The 19,561-nt window shown below is 41.3% G+C and overlaps 3 protein-coding genes across 6 annotated transcripts in view; 2 read left to right on the forward strand and 1 right to left on the reverse strand.

Moving 5' to 3' along the window:
* Positions 1-19,561, reverse strand: part of LOC6732346 (protein outspread) — an 81,207-nt gene that overhangs the window by 11,113 nt on the left and 50,533 nt on the right. For all 3 annotated transcript variants that reach the window (XM_002079431.4, XM_016178272.3, XM_016178274.3), the window contains 2 exons: positions 3,074-3,139; positions 1,928-2,504 (listed from right to left, as the gene is read on the reverse strand). In XM_002079431.4, the coding sequence (XP_002079467.2) occupies positions 1,928-2,504; positions 3,074-3,139 (643 nt within the window). The remainder of the gene's footprint in view (positions 1-1,927; positions 2,505-3,073; positions 3,140-19,561) is intronic.
* LOC6732347 (alcohol dehydrogenase) lies at positions 6,757-8,488 on the forward strand. Its single transcript, XM_016180148.3, has 4 exons — positions 6,757-6,891; positions 7,533-7,667; positions 7,735-8,139; positions 8,206-8,488. Exons 2-4 carry the CDS (start codon positions 7,569-7,571, stop codon positions 8,470-8,472), a joined length of 771 nt encoding a protein of 256 aa, XP_016024999.1. The 5' UTR covers positions 6,757-6,891; positions 7,533-7,568; the 3' UTR covers positions 8,473-8,488.
* On the forward strand, positions 8,634-10,103 carry LOC6732348 (alcohol dehydrogenase-related 31 kDa protein). Of its 2 annotated transcripts, none has more exons than XM_039298660.2 (3): positions 8,634-8,864; positions 9,292-9,696; positions 9,748-10,103. In XM_039298660.2, the coding sequence occupies exons 1-3, from the start codon at positions 8,769-8,771 to the stop codon at positions 10,063-10,065; spliced, it is 819 nt and encodes a 272-aa protein (XP_039154594.1). In that variant the 5' UTR covers positions 8,634-8,768; the 3' UTR covers positions 10,066-10,103. The 2 variants fall into 2 exon arrangements, with proteins under 2 accessions (XP_039154594.1, XP_016025001.1); XM_016180150.3 differs by having other exon boundaries at positions 8,794-8,864; positions 9,272-9,696.

Raw genomic sequence — 19,561 nt, forward strand, 5'->3', positions numbered from 1 at the left:
TTCCACACCACAGCCCGAGATTTATTTGCACTGTAATTATTCACTTTGCCGTGAAACTTTGCCCATTACAAGTCCCTACAGAGAGACACATAGAGCTAGAGACTTGGCTAGAGAAGCCACATTGTGGTGCACTCATGTCCAGAGGGGCTATCATGTAGTGCTGACTTGGAAAATATTTCAACTGGCCCCGGCCTGACATTGGCCTGCCGACGGCTATTAGGTGTAGACAGTTTATAATCTTTGTCGTTGTGCATTTTAAGAGCTTTTTTCATCCTCCATCCTGCATCCTAACACCCATTCAGAAAGTGCTCGCCCAGGCAACCGTCGTCCAATGAATTGCCTCATTTGCCGCACAATTTTGCTTATTGATGGAATGTAATTAGTCTATGTCAGCACCCAAGCTCCACGAAGCGAGTGAGCGAAATGCCCTAGAGTCCTACCTGGTAACTGATCTCGGCCTCGCCGGACCTCCAGACCCATTACTAGCCAACGGTGCATCGCTAATCGAAAAAGGTGGCAAATGTGAGTGTGAAAACTGACCATTAGAATGGACCCAGAAGCGGTACTTTCCGCAGGTAAGTGCAATAATGAAATGCATTCTTCAGATCTATTATTATTATTACGGATTGTGTGGGTAAATGAAATGAATAGTCGGAAGCCTAGAGAGATGTTGAGTTGCAATTGTTTCATATTCCTAAGCTTCTTCAATGTTTCGTTACTTCGATATTTTGTTTAAATTACAAAAAGTTATTAACCCTTGAATCACTGGAGATGCTTGGTATATTTTCGCTTTCCATTTCGTGGGCTTTGCAATTCGAACTGGTTCACGTCTTTAACTGGCGATTTATCAACGGAATAATGCCATTTGATGTGGATGCTGAGCCTTGAATTTGCAACCAAGGAGGGGAGTTGGTCCAGTCCACAACCAACACCACCACCACCACCCCCTTTGGATCCATCCGTGATGGCACAACAACGGATCTGAGGGCAGACACACTATAATTTAAGCGTGAATATCATTTTTCCATGAACAAGTATCCTGCAGCAATGTATGTGAGAACATTCACAGTAACTGCAATTACCGACCCACCAACCAACCGATCCTCACAACGGACCAACTCCACTCTAGAGAGTCTGGCTGGGATCTAAAGAAAATTTATGAAGCCTACCATTATACGATCTTAAGTAGTGGCGAGGATTCCTCTCCAGCCAGCCAGCCCTGCTTCACGATTGTCCCTGTCTTTGTGTGTGAATTCAAGGTTAATTTCGTGGCTGCGGCTTTAACTAGCTGCACGCACTGCCCCCCATCGCCATCTTCCTCAGTCGCTTCCTTGCCCCGAATATAGAATATTCCTGCAATCCCTCAGCGGAGTCTCTCGGACTCGCTGTCCGTCTGGGCCCAGGTTGATAATTTTGATTGCTGCAAGCCATAAATGATCATAAAAATTATAGCAGCCGATACGAGCTCAACCGAACCCACCGCTTCCACATCCACGAAAGGGCAAGCGGAACACAATTCGCGAAAAGGGTTCAAAATACAGAGCAAAAGATAACTAAGCTGGCCAGCCATTTTCATTAAAAAGTAAAAGTCAGATTCATCAACTGTATTGCGTAAAGATAAATGCCATTATGGCCCTACAACCACTTATTATTCAGTTGACTGTTAAATTGCTTGAGTTATTACCACAACTTGATGAAGGTTGTTATGGATAGATCCAATTTTATAACATTATTCTAACACGAGATTCAGTTATATTTTCTTTAAAAGAAAAGTATAGTTACTTATGGATTTTTTAATAAATACTTGCTAAAAGCTTTTTGCGATTATATGGTTTGTGTTTCCGCTAAGATAGATTATTAGATCAGCTTTTTAGATTTCCATACACAAAGTTAGTTTCCTAAACATCATATTAGATATTTTACTTACCCCGATTTGTGATCTCGTTGCCGGCATTACGATTGTTTTCGTCCTGGCCCCCCATGCTGACAGTCTTTGACTTTCTGGGCACCGCCGTCTCATCCTCCTCGTCCTCGTCGACATCCTCGCCCGTTTCCACTCCGTCGTCCTCCTCATCATCGGCGAGAGCTGTTTGCGTGGTGGTCAGAGGCGAACCAGCGGGCTTCGTGGAGCTGGGACCCAGATCAAGGCTGCTCAACAGATTGCCTGCCGACTGGGAAGACGTAAGGGTGTCCTTGTGATAGGAGCTGTGCCGATTGCCCAGCTTAGTGGACAGTGTCAGGTCGCCGTTGCTCGATTGGCGTAGACTACCCACCACCTGACCACCGGGCAGGGTGGCGCTTCTCTTGTGGCGACCCTTCGACTTGGGAAAGGCAGCCAGGATGTTGAGCCACCACTGGGACTCCTCTGAACTGGTGCCCTTCACGAAGGTCACGCGCTCGGGAGCGGTTATGGCGATGGAGTTGGGGTGACCTGTTACCTCCACGGCGCTGGTGACCTCCAACACTTTGGTCATATCGACGCACGCCTGCGGTATGGTTTCGGGCTATAAAAAAGATATGTAATTAATAAGTAAGCAATGATTAAATACTAAATCTAATTAGGAGAATTAATTAATCGGTAATAAAATGAACTCGGCCTATCGCGTAACAATATATATTTTTTAATTTAATGACTAGTATATAATATATAACCTAAATCTTTGTTCAGTAAGCCAGTAAAAGTAAATCAATCTGATGGCAATTAAGAAGCCAATTTAATTCTTCCACTTCATAAATAATCGACTGGTTAAGGAAAAGTACATTTATTGTTGTTTTTACCGCCAGCACACTTATTGGTTCTACCGATAACGTACAGCAATGTTATAATACCATAATTAGAAGCTCTTTTGGGATTGTATAATTTTTTATGAGCTTTGTTATCTTACAATTTCAGACCACCCCATAACAGAAAGTTTTATTATCTTTTTATTTTTTGTTATCACTGAAGAAACAATGAGGCGGTATTGAAAACAGAAAAACACAATTATGCCTATGGATGTTCAATTACAAATTAAGAAATTCGTTACTAATAAAAATGGAAATGTTTTAAAGTATGTTCAAATGAATTACTTACATAATCATCAACCGAGTACGTCAGCTCGCCATCGTCATAGAGAACAAACCATCTTCTTTGCCAGCGCTAAAATTCAAAAAGAAGACAACTTTTATTAAAAATCTTAAATATCAAACTATTTTCAAGTTTCTATTATTTGATCTTCACTAAGTCTTAGTCTGTATCTATCGGTCGATGAGAGTGATCAACTCTAAAACAAATTTGCATTGTCGCTTGCAATTTGCAATATGAAAGGTGGGTCGAGAAATGGCGAGGAAAGACAAGATCGGAGGTAAATAATGTTCAACGCCCCCGACAGAAATCATAATTCCTTTATAATTCGTTCTTTCATAAATTTTCAGGCGTTGTCATTCCCATGAAAGGCAACCAAGCCCCAACGCCTTCGCCTTTGCATTGGCACTGATTCGCTGTGGATCTGGATCTGTATCTGTATCTGTATCTGTATCTGTATCTGAATATGAATCTGAATCGGAATCTGGATCTGATTCTCATTGTTATTGTTGGTTGCCAGAATCATAACAAACGTGCAACAGCCACAAGGGTATAGGACTCAACGTGTGTCTGATATTTATGCAAATTGTTAAAAGTCAAAGCAAATTAAGCTCAACCTTCAGCGAAGATGACGTTGAATTCTGTTGCCCCATTGCGCTGCAAGTTGCTAGTTGCACGTTGCACCTTTCTGCAGTTGATTTCTCCTCATCCACCTATGCAGTCAGGTGAGAGGGAGTGAGTGCGAGTGGAGTGCTGAGGTGTGTCAAGCGTATTATTTATAAGGCCTAGAAGAAGGCAGCTCGCACGCGAATAATCAAGAGTCAGCACCAATTTTTAGTTTATGGTCTAGTTCTTTATAGGTTTTTTAGTTCTTCTTTTTTTCGCATTGGCTATTTTGCGATTGAATTCATAAATATGGAATCAAATTTATGGAGTGTTTGAACTAACGAAGTGAAAGGTAACAATATAGTTTTTGGAAAATAAACAAATATCTGCAATATTAACTGCATTTGTATTAAATATATAATTGCTATAGGCTGAAATAGCCGTTTTGCGGTTTCCCAAGCCCCAAAGCAAAGTCAAGCGTGTAGGAAACTTGATCAGATCGCGGGAAAGATTCTCTGCACTCAATTACGTCAAACCAGGTTGATTTCCTCCTTTTCGCTGTCGAGCGAGATTGGCAAATGGGTCAAATGGGTCAGGCAGTGGAATAGTAAATTATATTATGTTTGCATCGAGATGCAATGCAAGCCGCGCCCCAAATAAATGGAACGTGCGCAAGGGTTCCCCCTGGCCCCTGGAAAACCCTTCCATTCACCACCCGTTTTCCCGCTATTCCACTCCTCACATTGTTCTCTAGTACACTAGAGGTAAGCTGCTTAGACCCCGGCGTTTAGAAGCCCCAGTTTCGTCTCACTAGGCAGACACACTCGCAGCGGGAAGACAATGCCACCGCCACCGCCGCCGACTTAATCAGCCCGGGAAACGACATCTGAATGCTGGCGAGCGTGTACCTATGGACATGGGCGTGCGTTGGTGCGGGAGCTGGTGTAAATCGGTTTTGGCAGGTACGCCGCTGGCGTCATTACCCCCCCAGAGGTTGAATGTCACCGGCGGCATGACTTGGGGGCCAAGCCGATAAGGCGCACACTGACCACTGTACAGTGTACACTGATAAAAATATGGCAAGCCCAAATATTGTTAAAGATAATCGGAGCATAAAGTAAATACACTTGCAAGTTAAGAAGCTTTCACTTAATTTAATGCGTTTTTCTTTTAAATACAAGTTTAACTTATATAAATTATCACCAAAACAGAACATTAATTTGGGAAATGTTATCACCAAAAGCTTTTGCCACTATAGAAAATACAAATAAATCTAAAAATATATTCCTTTGACGTAGGCACGAAATAACATAAACAAATTTGATTTTATTTTCTGATTTACTAATTCATTATATTTGCATGCATAATATGCCAACATTTTTGTTCAGTGCACCTAATAACAACGGTTTCGTTTGCCCCAAGCAGTAAGAAGATGTTAGGCACGTCTGCTGATAAGAAAAACTGTAGCCCCAGACTAGGCCAGACCATATTAAATTAACGTCTGGAGGCGCGAACAGTCATACGATGTTGTTTATATTACTTTGCGGTCAGTTGCCAAGGCAGGAGAGCAACCCGTTCGATTAGTGGGTCAATTTGGAAAATGAGTTATTATTGACTCTTGGAAAATGTTGAGCTGAAAATTTAATCAGAGCCCGAAAACTTCCAATCATGCATTCCCCAAGTGACCATATTTGGATTAGTGATAACGCTCGATGCGACCCCCAAAGATTATCAAAAATACTTAATATGAATATATTAAAAATAAAATTAAGTTTTATGAATTCTTAAGCGTCTCCAAAGCTGCCAGAGAATTGGGCCATATACATATGACCCGATATCTGTATAAATATGTATATTTTAGCAAATATATTTTCCAATTAGGTTAAAGAACTTGTGTGCATACACACATATATTACTATATCAACGAACAGGTTTAAGTTTTATGCAAATTGAAAGCTTATTTCTTCCGCATGCTTATCTCTTTCCTTCTCATCATATGTATGTGATATTGCAGTAGCCTCCTCCCACATTATATTTAACGCTCTATATTCACAATTAGGTTAAAAAAAATATTTGAAACCAAATTGATTTCTAGTCAATTAGTTTTTAAGGCGCTGTGGGTCAGCTTAAAAAACGCCAATTAAGTGAGTAAAAATATAAACTTTTAATTCTTGCTAAACATATATACTCATATATTTTTAATAAACAAACTACGAATATATAAAATCTACGAAATTGGAAAATAAATTTTAAAATAAAGCATTAACTATAATTAATATATATAATATATTATATAATATATAATGAGTATATGTATTAATCTGATGTGCGAGCATGGGTTAAGTCTAGCTGCATTTGAAACCGCTACTCTGGCTCGGCCACAAAGTGGGCTTGGTCGCAGTTGCGGACAAGTGAGATTGCTAATGAGCTGCTTTTAGGGGGCGTGTTGTGCTTGCTTTCCAACTTTTCTAGATTGATTCTACGCTGCCTCCAGCAGGCACCCCTCCCATCGCCATCCCCATCTCCATCCAGTCCCGCTGGCTCCCAGTCACAGTATTACACGTATGCAAATTAAGCCGAAGTTCAATTGCGACCGCAGCAACAACACGAGCTCGGATCTTTCTACACTTCTCCTTGCTATGCTTGACATTCACAAGGTCAAAGCTCTTAGTATTCTGACTCGGGGTCCAACACTGTAAAAAATTACTCAAGAAATAACGGTACACGGAATATGATTTTATTTTAATCCATATGCCAAATATGTATGTTTATGTTATATTATTGTTAGAAAATCAGTGTTTTTTTAAATCGGTTAAAAAATGGCTACTAGAGAAAAATAAAAATATTTGGAGAAGTCTGACACTTTTTGGAATATTTTGGATTTTTGAATATTTTCATTTATTTTCTGTTTTATCGTTTTACTAATTTTTTTTCTCAGTGCACCTTCTGGTGTTCCATTTTCTATTGGGCTCCTTACCCGGCATTTGTTTGCAGATCACTTGCTTGCGCATTTTTATTGCATTTTACATATTACAAATTATTTTTACGCCGCTGCTGCTGCCGCCGTCGACGTCGACTGCACTCGCCCCCACGACAGAACAGTATTTAAGGAGCTGCGAAGGTCCAAGTCGCCGATTATTGTCTCAGTGCAGTTGTCAGTTGCAGTTCAGCAGACCGGCTAACGAGTACTTGCATCTCTTCAAATTTACTTAATTGATCAAGTAAGTAGCAAGAGGGCGACCAATTGAAGGAAATTCTTGTTTAAATGAATTTATTATGCAAGTGCGGAAAATAAATAGAAAATAAATTTTGTTAAATCATATAATCAAATTTATTCAATCAAAATTAATTTAAAGTGTCACGAGTAGTGTGAACTCAATTAATTGGCATCTAATTAAAATTTGGAGGCCTGTGCCGAATATTCGTCTTGGAAAATCACCTGTTAGTTAACTTCTAAAAATAGGAATTTTAACATAACCCGCCCCTGTTAATCGGCGCCGTGCCTTCGTTAGCTATCTCAAAAGCGAGCGCGTGCAGACGAGCAGTAATTTTCCAAGCATCAGGCATAGTTGGGCATAAATTATAAACATACAAACCGAATACTAATATAGAAAAAGCTTTGCCGGTACAAAATCCCAAACAAAAACAAACCGTGTGTGCCGAAAAATAAAAATAAACCATAAACTAGGCAGCGCTGCCGTCGCCGGCTGAGCAGCCTGCGTACATAGCCGAGATCGCGTAACGGTAGATAATGAAAAGCTCTACGTAACCGAAGCTTCTGCGGTACGGATCTTCCTATAAATACGGGGCCGACACGAACTGGAAACCAACAACTAACGGAGCCCTCTTCCCATTGAAACAGATCGAAAGAGCCTGCTAAAGCAAAAAAGAAGTCACCATGGCGTTTACTTTGACCAACAAGAACGTGATTTTCGTTGCCGGTCTGGGAGGCATTGGTCTGGACACCAGCAAGGAGCTGCTCAAGCGCGACCTGAAGGTAACTATGCGATGCCCACAGGCTCCATGGAGGGGGATTGAGGTTAATCTCGTGTATTAAATCCTAGAACCTGGTGATCCTCGACCGCATTGAGAACCCTGCTGCCATTGCCGAGCTGAAGGCAATCAATCCAAAGGTGACCGTCACCTTCTACCCCTATGATGTGACCGTGCCCATTGCCGAGACCACCAAGCTGCTGAAGACCATCTTCGCCAAGCTGAAGACCGTCGATGTCCTGATCAACGGAGCTGGTATCCTGGACGATCACCAGATCGAGCGCACCATTGCCGTCAACTACACTGGCCTGGTCAACACCACGACGGCCATTCTGGACTTCTGGGACAAGCGCAAGGGTGGTCCCGGTGGTATCATCTGCAACATTGGATCCGTCACTGGTTTCAATGCCATCTACCAGGTGCCCGTCTACTCCGGCACCAAGGCTGCCGTGGTCAACTTCACCAGCTCCCTGGCGGTAAGTTCATCGAAGGAAACGCAAAGTTTTCAAAAAAAAAACTAATTTGTTTTATAACACCTTTAGAAACTGGCCCCCATTACCGGCGTGACCGCTTACACCGTGAACCCCGGCATCACCCGCACCACCCTGGTGCACAAGTTCAACTCCTGGCTGGATGTTGAGCCCCAGGTTGCCGAGAAGCTCCTGGCTCATCCCACTCAGCCCTCATTGGCCTGCGCCGAGAACTTCGTCAAGGCCATCGAGCTGAACCAGAACGGAGCCATCTGGAAACTGGACTTGGGCACCCTGGAGGCCATCCAGTGGACCAAGCACTGGGACTCCGGCATCTAAGAAGTGATACTCCCAAGAAACACATAACATTAGTTCATAGGGTTCTGCGAACCACAAGATATTCACGCAAGGCAATAAGGCTGATTCGAAGCACACTCACATTCTTCCCCTAATACGATAATAAAACTCTCCATGAAAAATATGGAAAAATATATGAAAATTGAGAAATCCAAAAAACTGATAAACGCTCTACTTAATTAAAATAGATAAATGGGAGCGGCTGGAATGGCGGAACATGGCCAGGTTCCTTCGCCAATCAGTCGTAAAACAGAAGTCGTGGAAAGCGGATAGAAAGAATGTTCGATTTGACGGGCAAGCATGTCTGCTATGTGGCGGATTGCGGAGGAATTGCACTGGAGACCAGCAAGGTTCTCATGACCAAGAACATAGCGGTGAGTGAGCGGGAAGCTGGCGGCTTTGGGGTTCGGTTTCTGTCCGGATCGAACTCAAAACTAGTCCAGCCAGTCGCTGTCGAAACTAATTAAGTTAATGAGTTTTTCATGTTAGTTTCGCGCTGAGCAACAATTAAGTTTATGTTTCAGTTCAGTTTTGATGAAGGACTTGGCACTTTCAATGAATACTTTTGAACAAAATCACAACTCATTCTAATAACTTGGTGGTCATATTTTTTTTTAATGATAAGTTTAAACTTTTTATATTTCGATATTAAACCACCTATGAAGTCTATTTTAATCGCCAGATAAGCCATATATACTGTGTAAATATTTGTATTCTTTATCAGGAAATTCAGAGAAACGGGGAAGTTACTATCTACTAAAAGTCAAACAATTTCTTACAGTTTTACTCTCTCCACTCTAGAAATTGGCCATTTTACAGAGCACGGAAAATCCCCAGGCCATCGCTCAGCTGCAGTCGATAAAACCGAGTACCCAAATATTTTTCTGGACCTACGACGTGACAATGGCAAGGGAAGAAATGAAGAAGTACTTCGATGAGGTGATGGTCCAAATGGACTACATCGATGTCCTGATCAATGGAGCTACGCTGTGCGATGAAAATAACATTGATGCCACCATCAATACAAATCTAACGGGAATGATGAACACTGTGGCCACGGTGTTACCCTATATGGACAGAAAAATGGGAGGATCTGGTGGGCTAATTGTGAACGTTACCTCGGTCATTGGATTGGACCCTTCGCCGGTTTTCTGCGCCTATAGTGCATCCAAGTTCGGTGTGATTGGATTTACCAGAAGTCTAGCGGTGAATTGAAGCCAATCTTATCCGGATAAATGATTTAATTTTTGCTTTCAGGACCCCCTTTACTATTCCCAAAACGGAGTCGCTGTGATGGCGGTTTGTTGTGGCCCCACAAGGGTCTTTGTGGACCGGAAACTGAAAGCGTTTTTGGAATACGGACAATCCTTTGCCGATCGCCTGCGACGAGCTCCCTGCCAATCGACATCGGTGTGTGGTCAGAATATAGTCAATGCCATCGAGAGATCGGAGAATGGCCAGATATGGATTGCGGATAAGGGTGGACTGGAGTTGGTCAAATTGCATTGGTACTGGCACATGGCCGACCAGTTCGTGCACTATATGCAGAGCAATGATGAAGAGGATCAAGATTGAATTCGAATCAAATAAAATAATGCTTTACGCAAAAAGTAGGCAATTCATTTTCCGATGATAATAGATATGGGTCATCTATGGGGTGTGAAAGTGTAAAAAAAAAATTCGGTGTGCCCAAAAGTATGCAGCGAATTGTGTTGGGGCTATAATTAGATGTGCTTAATTATGATGGGTTTACGTTATGTATGACTCCATGTTGTGGCATTGTGTACTATACAGTTTCTTTACATCATTCGACTATATGTTCTCCTTCCAACCTTTGATCTAAATTGTAAGTGCAAAGTCAAGTCCAACTACTCAAGGCTTTTTCAGCAACAATATACGTAGACTTTACGCGACATTTCTAGAACGTCTCTAGTGCATCTCAACTATGCGAATGCATGTCGAAATTTTGCTAGAGCAATGCCGTGCATTGAACTTTGGCACATTTCCAAACGCACAGGCAGCCAGTCAGCCATAGGAAACCCAATCGGACGACCGAGAATCGAATGCGAAAACAAACAAATCTGCCGACACATTGCCCAGGAATATTGGCACTGAGGAGAGCCTACAGATACACCAGGAGAAAAACCCTGAATAGATACTTTCGGTATAAATCTAACGCAATAGCCCTCATACGCACGAGTAACCTGAAAAGCTATTATGTGCTTTACGTTCAATCTATTACAAATGTTGAAAATGTTATTATGCTGAATTCATGAAAAAGTATACATCTTCTACTTCCAATCTTGCCTTGGTTTTTTCTCAGGGTGTATCTATATCTCAGCTATATGGTGGGGTGAGTTGTGGGCACGCCGCCTTGGCATACTTCCAATTCGAGTGCGTTGTCTTCCTTCTAGTCGGGGCCACTCGGTTCGTAAAAAATCAATAGCCAGCAGACCAAAAAGAGCCACAATACCATTGAGGAGATTGAGGACCCAACGCAGCGGAATGGAACCAACGGAATCGCATGGAGTGGAATCTGGCCAGGCCATATCAAACCATTTTTCCAGAGTTCCCACTCCCTGCCGTCCGCTGGCGTTGCAAGTTTGCTTTCCTTTCCATGGCGCAACTTAATTCCAAAAATCGATTAGTCACTGTAAGCGAACCATGCAATTGTCCAGCATTTTTCATTTATAACTCCTTTTTTTCGTTTAATTTTTGCTGGTTTCCTCCCCTTTTCCCCTTTTTTTTTTATTTTTTGGCACACGCTTGATTAATTTGGTCAGCTGCCGGTTGGCAAGGTGGGAAGGGGGTGTAGGACATTTAAAAATGCAGGAAGTAATCGATTGGCTAGGGCACAATAGCCAAAATGGGAGAGGCAGTGCAATCGAAAAAATGTTGGAGTATGTTCGCCTGAGGGAAATGCCGGAAAATATTGAAAATTACGATACAAGATACATTGCATGAAGTAATAAATATTCTGTGCCGGTAATTTACCAATTTGGTTTGTCCATATTAAAGAACTAACATCCACACATTAATTTGATTGTAGGTGTACTTGTAAATGGTAGGTTAAGTTAAATTACTAATAATCATTTTAAATGCAACTATTCATACTAAGAGTATCTAGGCTGCGACTAGTTCTAGTATTTTCTCCAACACTGTAGATCGAACAAAAACATGCGACCGACCGGTTGCCGGCAGTAGGTGGAGATTAATCAACAAAAAAAATTTGCGGAAAAATGGAGGAAAAAATTACTGATGCTTTTTAAATGGCAATACGTGCCTGGTCACCAGGTATTTTACTAATTAACCTGACGGATGCACGCCACAGCCAAAGAAGATAGTGATTATGCAACTGCATGGATCGCTGCTGTTGTCTGTGTATATGAGCGTGGTGAGATAATGAAGTACTGATCTGATGGGAGTTTATAGCCAACACTGATAATGCACTCATTATGAAACCTAATAGCCATTCATTAATGGAGTGGGAAATCAATGGTATTATAGTAATTAAGCAAAGGTTATGAGTGTTGAAACAAAACAGCAGGATGTCTGATTGTTCCGTAAGTGTTCTGCTCTAATAATTGTTGGGATATAAAGAATTGAATGTCCATTTGCTATGTAAGTGATAAAGAAAAAGGTTGTAAATTAATATAGTCTTAAAGCAATGCATGAAAAATGTTACAATGGGTCCTAGAATACGTTGTGATTTGCTCTATAGCTTGAATGCCGATGTTCTGATCTAGTTCCCCTCGGGCAGAGTTCACCAATCTTGACTCGTTTTATACGACACGCGGCAGTGTGGCAAAAACGAAACACATGAACACATGTTAGATATGGGAGCAAATACCCCTTGCCCGCCAAGACCGCTCTCAGACTTTGAAGCTCTGAAAGCCAAGTCCCATTTGTATGGCCGACTCGTTGTCTCGGGCCTGAGACTATACAACTCTCGGCCTGCGATTCAGATTTTGACTGAGACACCGATGTGGAGCTTGGAGCGGCGCATAAAGATTATCTACGGCCGCACATGGCACCAGGCGGTCAGACAAGATTATATGCGAAATGCGAAGCCAAATAACAAGTGTTACTCAAGGCAGCAAATTAATAGCCAACATTTTTCTAAACTAATCACGACAAGTGCTCCGGGTTTGAGGCTGACACAGAAAATCAAACAGCCGGCTGAAAAGGCACAACTCCAACTTGGCCAACTGGTGGCCCAAAAACAGCAAAAAGACAGATAGATCTGAGCGCGGCTTAAATGCCAAAAAATGCAGTAAGCGAAAAATAAACATGAAGAAAAATGACAGGCAAAAACGTTACTTGCCCTCCGGGGGTCGTCGCATCCACCTTATCCGCCCCACTCCGAATATAGCACCATTGCTCGCCCATGGACCACCATTCCCCATTCGGGAGTGGAGCGAACTTGAGCCGACGATCTGAGATTCCGACACGTGCCGGGCGACAATGGGAATGGTCCAAATGTCCATAACAATGGCGCTGGAGTACAAAACAGCAAACATTTTGTAAATTTGCGTCCATTGACACTCCGAATGATACAGATCTCGCTGCTCTCGATCTCCGTTCTGATCCAGAGGGTCACCCTGTTTAACCGGGAGGGCCCGCCTAGCCGGCAGATTGGCCCACGCAAAGTTCCTACCCCTCGCCAGTTCAGTCCCCTACCTGAACTACACTCTCGTGGTACCCATTTCAGCCTTGAGGCAGCAACCACTTTGTATGTACAAGAGACGAATGTGAAATGATGTCGATGCACTGCAAAAATAATACCATACAAATGAGCTGGATATTTACTAGGTGAATTTAGATTAGTAGGTGGAGTAAAATCTAAAACATTTACTAAACTAAAAGAAACATCTATACCCCTTCCCAGTTCTACGAAAATTTCACGATTTACCTAATTCCCCTATCGCTTTTTTCAGTGTAAAAATAAGTAATATTCTGAGAGGGGGAAACGGGTGAAAGGGTGCTGACTGCAAGGGGGAGCTCGGGACCGGTCCTGGGTGCATGTAACACAATCAGGAAGTAATTTTTATGCTATGTACCCATAGCATGTGTCGCCGTCATCGTCGACGTAGCTGATGCTGCTGCTGCTGTCGCTGTTGATTTTGCCCAGTTTGTTGGTGTTGCCACAGCCGAAGTGGATGTGGATGTGGATGCGAGTGATCCGGCCAGTCAGCGGAGACAGTCGCTCGGTCAGGCGGCAGCCGGGAAGATGGCAAGTTGAGCTGGGTTCTCAACTCTCTGCCGAGTTGTCGGGGGAATTGCATTCGAGCGCCCGAGCTCAAACTTGAGCTCCCTTCTCCCTTTGGGAGGCCAAGTCGAGGAACTGGGTGCATTGGGGGGCATTGATTGGCAAGATGATGACGACGACGATGATGTGAGGCAATCGCTGAATCAATCTTGGCCAGTAGTTCAGCGTTTACTGTTATTAGTTGCTGGAACATTGCATTTTGATCGTTCCCAATATGGTTTGCTCTTCGTTTTTTAATAGAAAAAGAAAAAAGCCTGGGGCAATAAAATGGGTAAGCGATGGATGGCCAAAGAGTTAAGATACACTTCTGAATTTATATAAAAGGTGATCAGATATTGTTTAAAAGTTTGGTCTTCTTGAAGATTAGTATGAGTAATCCGATAGCATATTTATTAATCTTATATACATTTAATATTAACATAGAAAATACCCAGACAATGTTAAACAATTTTTACAATTTTATAGCCAGTTTCTTTGTTATGCCCTCAAGTTAATTATGACACTTTAATGAGCAGAAAATGAAATCGAAACCACTCTGGCTGAACAATCCAATCAACAACTCTATCTAAATAACAAGTATCTCGAATGCAATTTAAGCTGCCCCACGAAGACCTGCGAAATGGGAAACTAACGGAAAAACAACGAATTGTGAAATAATTCGGCAATTTCAAAATTGATGGCAAGCCAAAATTGAGGCAATAGAAATCGATTAGCGCCACGCTTCAGCTGACCAGCGAAAAGTTAAAAAAGCATTAAAAACAAAGCTGCAGAGTCGGAATAAAATTAAGTTATCGACAAAAAGGAAAATGTTCGGTAGTAAACGGACTCGTGCGGAATGCGTTTTGGTCTAGGCCATATTCTTTGGGTTTTCCTCTCCGGAAAACTCATTCAGCCATTAAATGCCGTTATCTGCTGATTACACAATAAAAGCACAACCACAAAGCAGCAGCAACAAATGCTACTGCAGCAGCGCCCAGAGCTAAGAGACCTAATTCGAGGCGCATCTGTAGAAGAGTTGCGGCAACTGCAGCAACGACTGAAACTGCAACAGCAACAGCAGCAGCAGCAAAAGCAGCAACAGCAACAATAGCAACATGCAATAATATAACGTAACATTTAGAACGTCTTTGTTGTTGCTGCTGCAACTTGTGTTGCTGTTACCCACAGAAAGGCTGACCAAGAGAAAAGGCTGCCGCAACAATTTCTCGCAACATTTTGCTGCCTTGCATCATTTAGAGCTGCACCCAGAGAAAATACGGGCCATTGAAAATGTAATAAAAATATTTTAAATTAGTTAACTCTTTAACAAGTTAACATAAGAGTAATACTTACTCATAGCATAAAGTGAAGACATTTTATTCAATTAATTTTTGATAAAATTATCAACAAGTGGAATGCATAATTTTCTGAAGTGCGCACTGCGATTAGTTAGATGAATAGTAAGGGGAGTGGCACATGCGGCAAGCAGAATTATGTGCAGCTGACTAAAAACTAAAAGCCGCAGCAAAAAAGAAAAAATAAACAGATTGGCATAAAGAACAGTGGAAAGCCTTTCACCACCACGCATTTTGAGACGTTTATTGAACAAAGTCGTATATGTACATTATCATACCCTTGAAGAAAGCTTCAATATTAGACAAATTTAAGGAATAGTGATCAATTGAATATCGTAGCATATGCATATTTTTAAAGGATACCGATGTGAAATAAATGAAGATCACTACCGACGAAAGGGTATCCATCGTTCTTTGCAGCTAGCTATCCTTTCTGGTTTCGGAGCTCAGAAAATGCGGTTTGTGTTCGCCTTCCTACCTGGGCTGCCTTGTATCTAGGTGCAAGAAATCGAGTCTCAAATTGCGCCAAAGCCGCAAACTGGCCCGCTCCGCTCTTGGCCATTAGTTATTAGAGCTTGGTCAGCAGCAGCGTGTGGTGTGTGCTGTGTTGCGATTTGGCCTTTGTATTGGTGTCTTGGAATTTTCAACAAGTTTTGCTAAAATATGATATTACCCAAGCAGGTTGCAGCAAAAAAAAAAAAACAAAAAGAGCAACAAGCGCGGCAAAAATATTTGTATGGTTATTTGGAAATGGCGCCCCGTTCCCAGTCAGCGTGGATGGGTGAACAAACTCCAAAAGTGACTTTGGTTGCAAGAGTCGAAAAATGCATAAATGAAATGCATTCGACGAGGGGAGCGCGGAACTATGGACATCGTAAGTCAGCTGACCATTGATTGACGTTGATTGTGCTGGCGCGTTTGGTTTGTCGCGCGTTCAGTGAACTCATTTACAGATTCAGTTTCTTTTTTTTTTCTTTTTTGTTTGTTTTAGCAATGACACGACATTAAATGTCAGCTGGAGTACCCCCAATTTTTTGTCAGCCAATCTGACAGCTTTGTGTGAGTTGTGACCATGGCAGAAGCACTTGTGCAGGAAGATGGGTTGAATTAAGATAGAGTCATAGAGATATGCATGCACGTGGCCATTCGGCCAGGCATTTCGCACGATAATGAAGCTTATGCAAAGTGCCAAAGGTTGAAGGTCTCTCTTTGCTCAGCTTCATTTGTTGTCGAGATTTTCCCATTTGATTTATGAAAATTGCATATGTTTCTCCTTTGTGGAAACAAAGTGGGCAGTTCAAAGTTAGGAATTTTAGGCAGTTCCAAATGTTTAAAACTAGTTAACTGTCAGGTCGTACATTTTTTCTATCACACCAAAACCATGTTACACACAACAATTATGTTATATTTGCTTAGTGCATTAGAAAGCTTATTATAAAAAGCTGTATTATAAACAACGCATAAGATCTGTGGGTTATCTAGGGTTACTTTATAGACTGATTGCACATATATTTACTTTTTTTTTGCTCGAGCCTTGCGCACTTTTGAAATGAAAATGCCGTAGTCAGTAACATTTTAAATCTCAAGTTAATAGGAGTAATTTTACAATGGAGCGCAAGCCGTGTGAAATATTAAAATTTCTTATTTTGCTTTGGATCTTCCTTGCTACTGTTTCAGATGCCGATAAAAATAATATCGCACTTGGTAACAGATGTCGGCTTACACACAGAGGTTGCATCCCTTCTTAAAACCATTTAAAAAAATTTCTTAATTTGTAACTATGAAAAATGTACGAAAAATTTTGAATTTTCCTTTTTTTGCGTTAGTCAAATAAATTTTACATTTTCAATTAAAAACATCAATAATAGTTTCCTTTCGTATATGAGTATGAATTATCCGCGGAACTAGGGTACTCAACTGGAGCAGCAAAAGTTTGCGCAATTAACTCCCACAGTTGAGAGTGTAATATGCCATTATATATTGATGCAAATGAACTTTTGACTAACGAAGGTCAATTGCCTTTTGTCAGTATTTCTATATAGTTTATTATGGTCTGTTGTCATAGTCACAACACAAATGGATGGATGGATGGAGTGGCTGAGGTTCCCCAAAGCACAGATAAGCATTGGCTAATTACGAACCCCTGCCACTCCCCCCCTTGTATACAAAAACAAACTAATTGAATTGGCCAGAGTATCGAAAAATATATAACCAAAACAGAAACAGATAGAAAAAATCGAAGAAAAATGCCATAATGGGTTCACTAATTGCTTCAATTAGACATCGACTGGTGCCTTTGAAGGCAGCATACAGCAACAGGTGTGCAAAACGACCGACAAAGTTGTGCAATACCTATGGAGCTCAATTGCAGTCGGTCCCTCGGTTGGGGCCAAGTACTCGGATCTCTCTATTGTTTTTAAAAGTTCACGATATTTCTGTTGTTTTGCTTTTTGCGGTCACACCTTTGTGGATTTTTCAATTAAACGATCAGCTGACCTTGATACTTCTTGACTCGCAATTGAGTTTATGCTTACACGCTTCAATCTCGATATCTCGATTTATTCTGTATTCGATCTTCACTCACCTGAAAGAAAAATAAAATATTTGAAAAGATTCATTAGTGAATTATTAAATGCAAGAACACGGACTTAAGGGGAACAAACACACTTCCTTATTGCCAACGGGGAGATGCCTAATCTGGCCAGCCATTAAGAGCCCAAGAAACCCTCACATACACTCAGAGAAAAATATGCACAATACTTATGATCTATTAAATAATTTAAAGCAAGGATTGAGTAAATGAATTACACTTAACATTTTAATAATAATATTTTCTTATAAGAGTTGATCAAAACACTGTCTCTTAAATCTCTGTGTTGTACTTAAAATGGATCAGGAACTAACTGCAAATTGTTTTGCGTGCTATCCTTGATGCCTAAGAGATCCCAGCAAAGAGCTGGCTGGCATAATGAATTGTCAATCATTATGCAATCTTCGAGTGAAAAATGATGCAGCAGGTTTCCCTGCTCTGCTCTCGCTGGGATATCTCTTAGCCGGCGAATGCGTGGGCCGCCAACATTTAGACAGACTCTGAGACAGTCGGACGCTCGGACTGACGGACGGACAGACAGACAGGCGATCTTGTGATGTGCAACATGGTCTTAGATCTTTTGCCGTGGCATGTGGCGCTAGAGTAAAAGGCCTCGGAGAGAAAGAGGCTTGAACTCGAGCTCGAATCTCGACTTGGAGGAGTTGGGACCCATCATTTATAACACGGACAGCTCGAGACGGCGTTCCTTACCCTTTTTCGGCTCGCTTTTTGGCATTTGTTATGTGGCGTTCTCGTTTGCATTCAGAAATACGTTAACGCATACACATAGCATAGTATACGGTATACAGCTTCCAAAAGACTCGGCCCTTTTAGGAGACAAGACAAGTTGCGCGATGATGGATGCCACAAGCTGGGCTCATAAATTGAGCTTGTTTTTAAGTCGGGAAACAGAAGATGGAAAGATCTGCGGGGGCGTCTATTGGTTAGCCTTGTCAACACACCCAGTCTGAATGGCTATTGGGAAATGTGTGTTCGATTGAAATGCTTACGAAAGAGTTTGATATGGATGAAAAATGATAGGAAATTGAGTTTGAACATCATTCATTCATTTATAAATAACTAAAATTAACTATATAAATAAAAGCTAAGTGTAAGAAAAACTCAATATTAGTTTTAGTTTTATGTTAAAACTATAAAGTAAACTATTTTTTTGTTAGTTACGTTATTGCTGTTACGAAAATTACAAATGAATGACATTAATTTAAACATTTCTTTTAGTTTGCTATAAAAATAGAGCAATAAACGTAATGTTGGCTTAGTGCCTTGATAGTCGGAAGCACTTGTTGTATTTTAGTACATTCTTGACTTGTCTCTCATTCATTTTGACTATTGTGCAACATGTGAGAAAACATAAAAAACTAGCTACAAAAACACATAATATTTATTGACTGCTTGTAGCATTAATTGACAATTAAAAGTTGAACTAATAACCAATCAGACTCAATTCTCGCCGCAAATTGCAAAACAAACTGAAAACTAATCAATGCCATAATGATCGAATCCGATTGCCAAAGCACCGCAGGAAGTCAATTATTGGTTTAATCATTACCAAACAGCTCGAAGCTCTCATTTTCAATATTTGTAAATTGATTATTGCATTGTTGTTGCTCTCAAGTGAATGCAACTTCCTTTGGGGCGACAAAAGAGCACAGGCTGTGGTCATAAAAAGTTAATAGAGTTGACTATTAACTTGTCAGTGGGCCCCACAGCACACTTGTTGGCCATTTTGCAAGTGGCGACCATTGCGAAATATATACATACTTTAGCCGCCGTTTACAGAAGTTGACATCCGAACTATTACAATTCTCTATTTTATTTTCCGATCTGTACCCTAGCTTGATTCAACAGCGACTGACT

Source organism: Drosophila simulans, chromosome 2L (genome assembly GCF_016746395.2).
Source record: "Drosophila simulans strain w501 chromosome 2L, Prin_Dsim_3.1, whole genome shotgun sequence".
Taxonomy (NCBI): Eukaryota; Metazoa; Arthropoda; class Insecta; order Diptera; family Drosophilidae; genus Drosophila; species Drosophila simulans.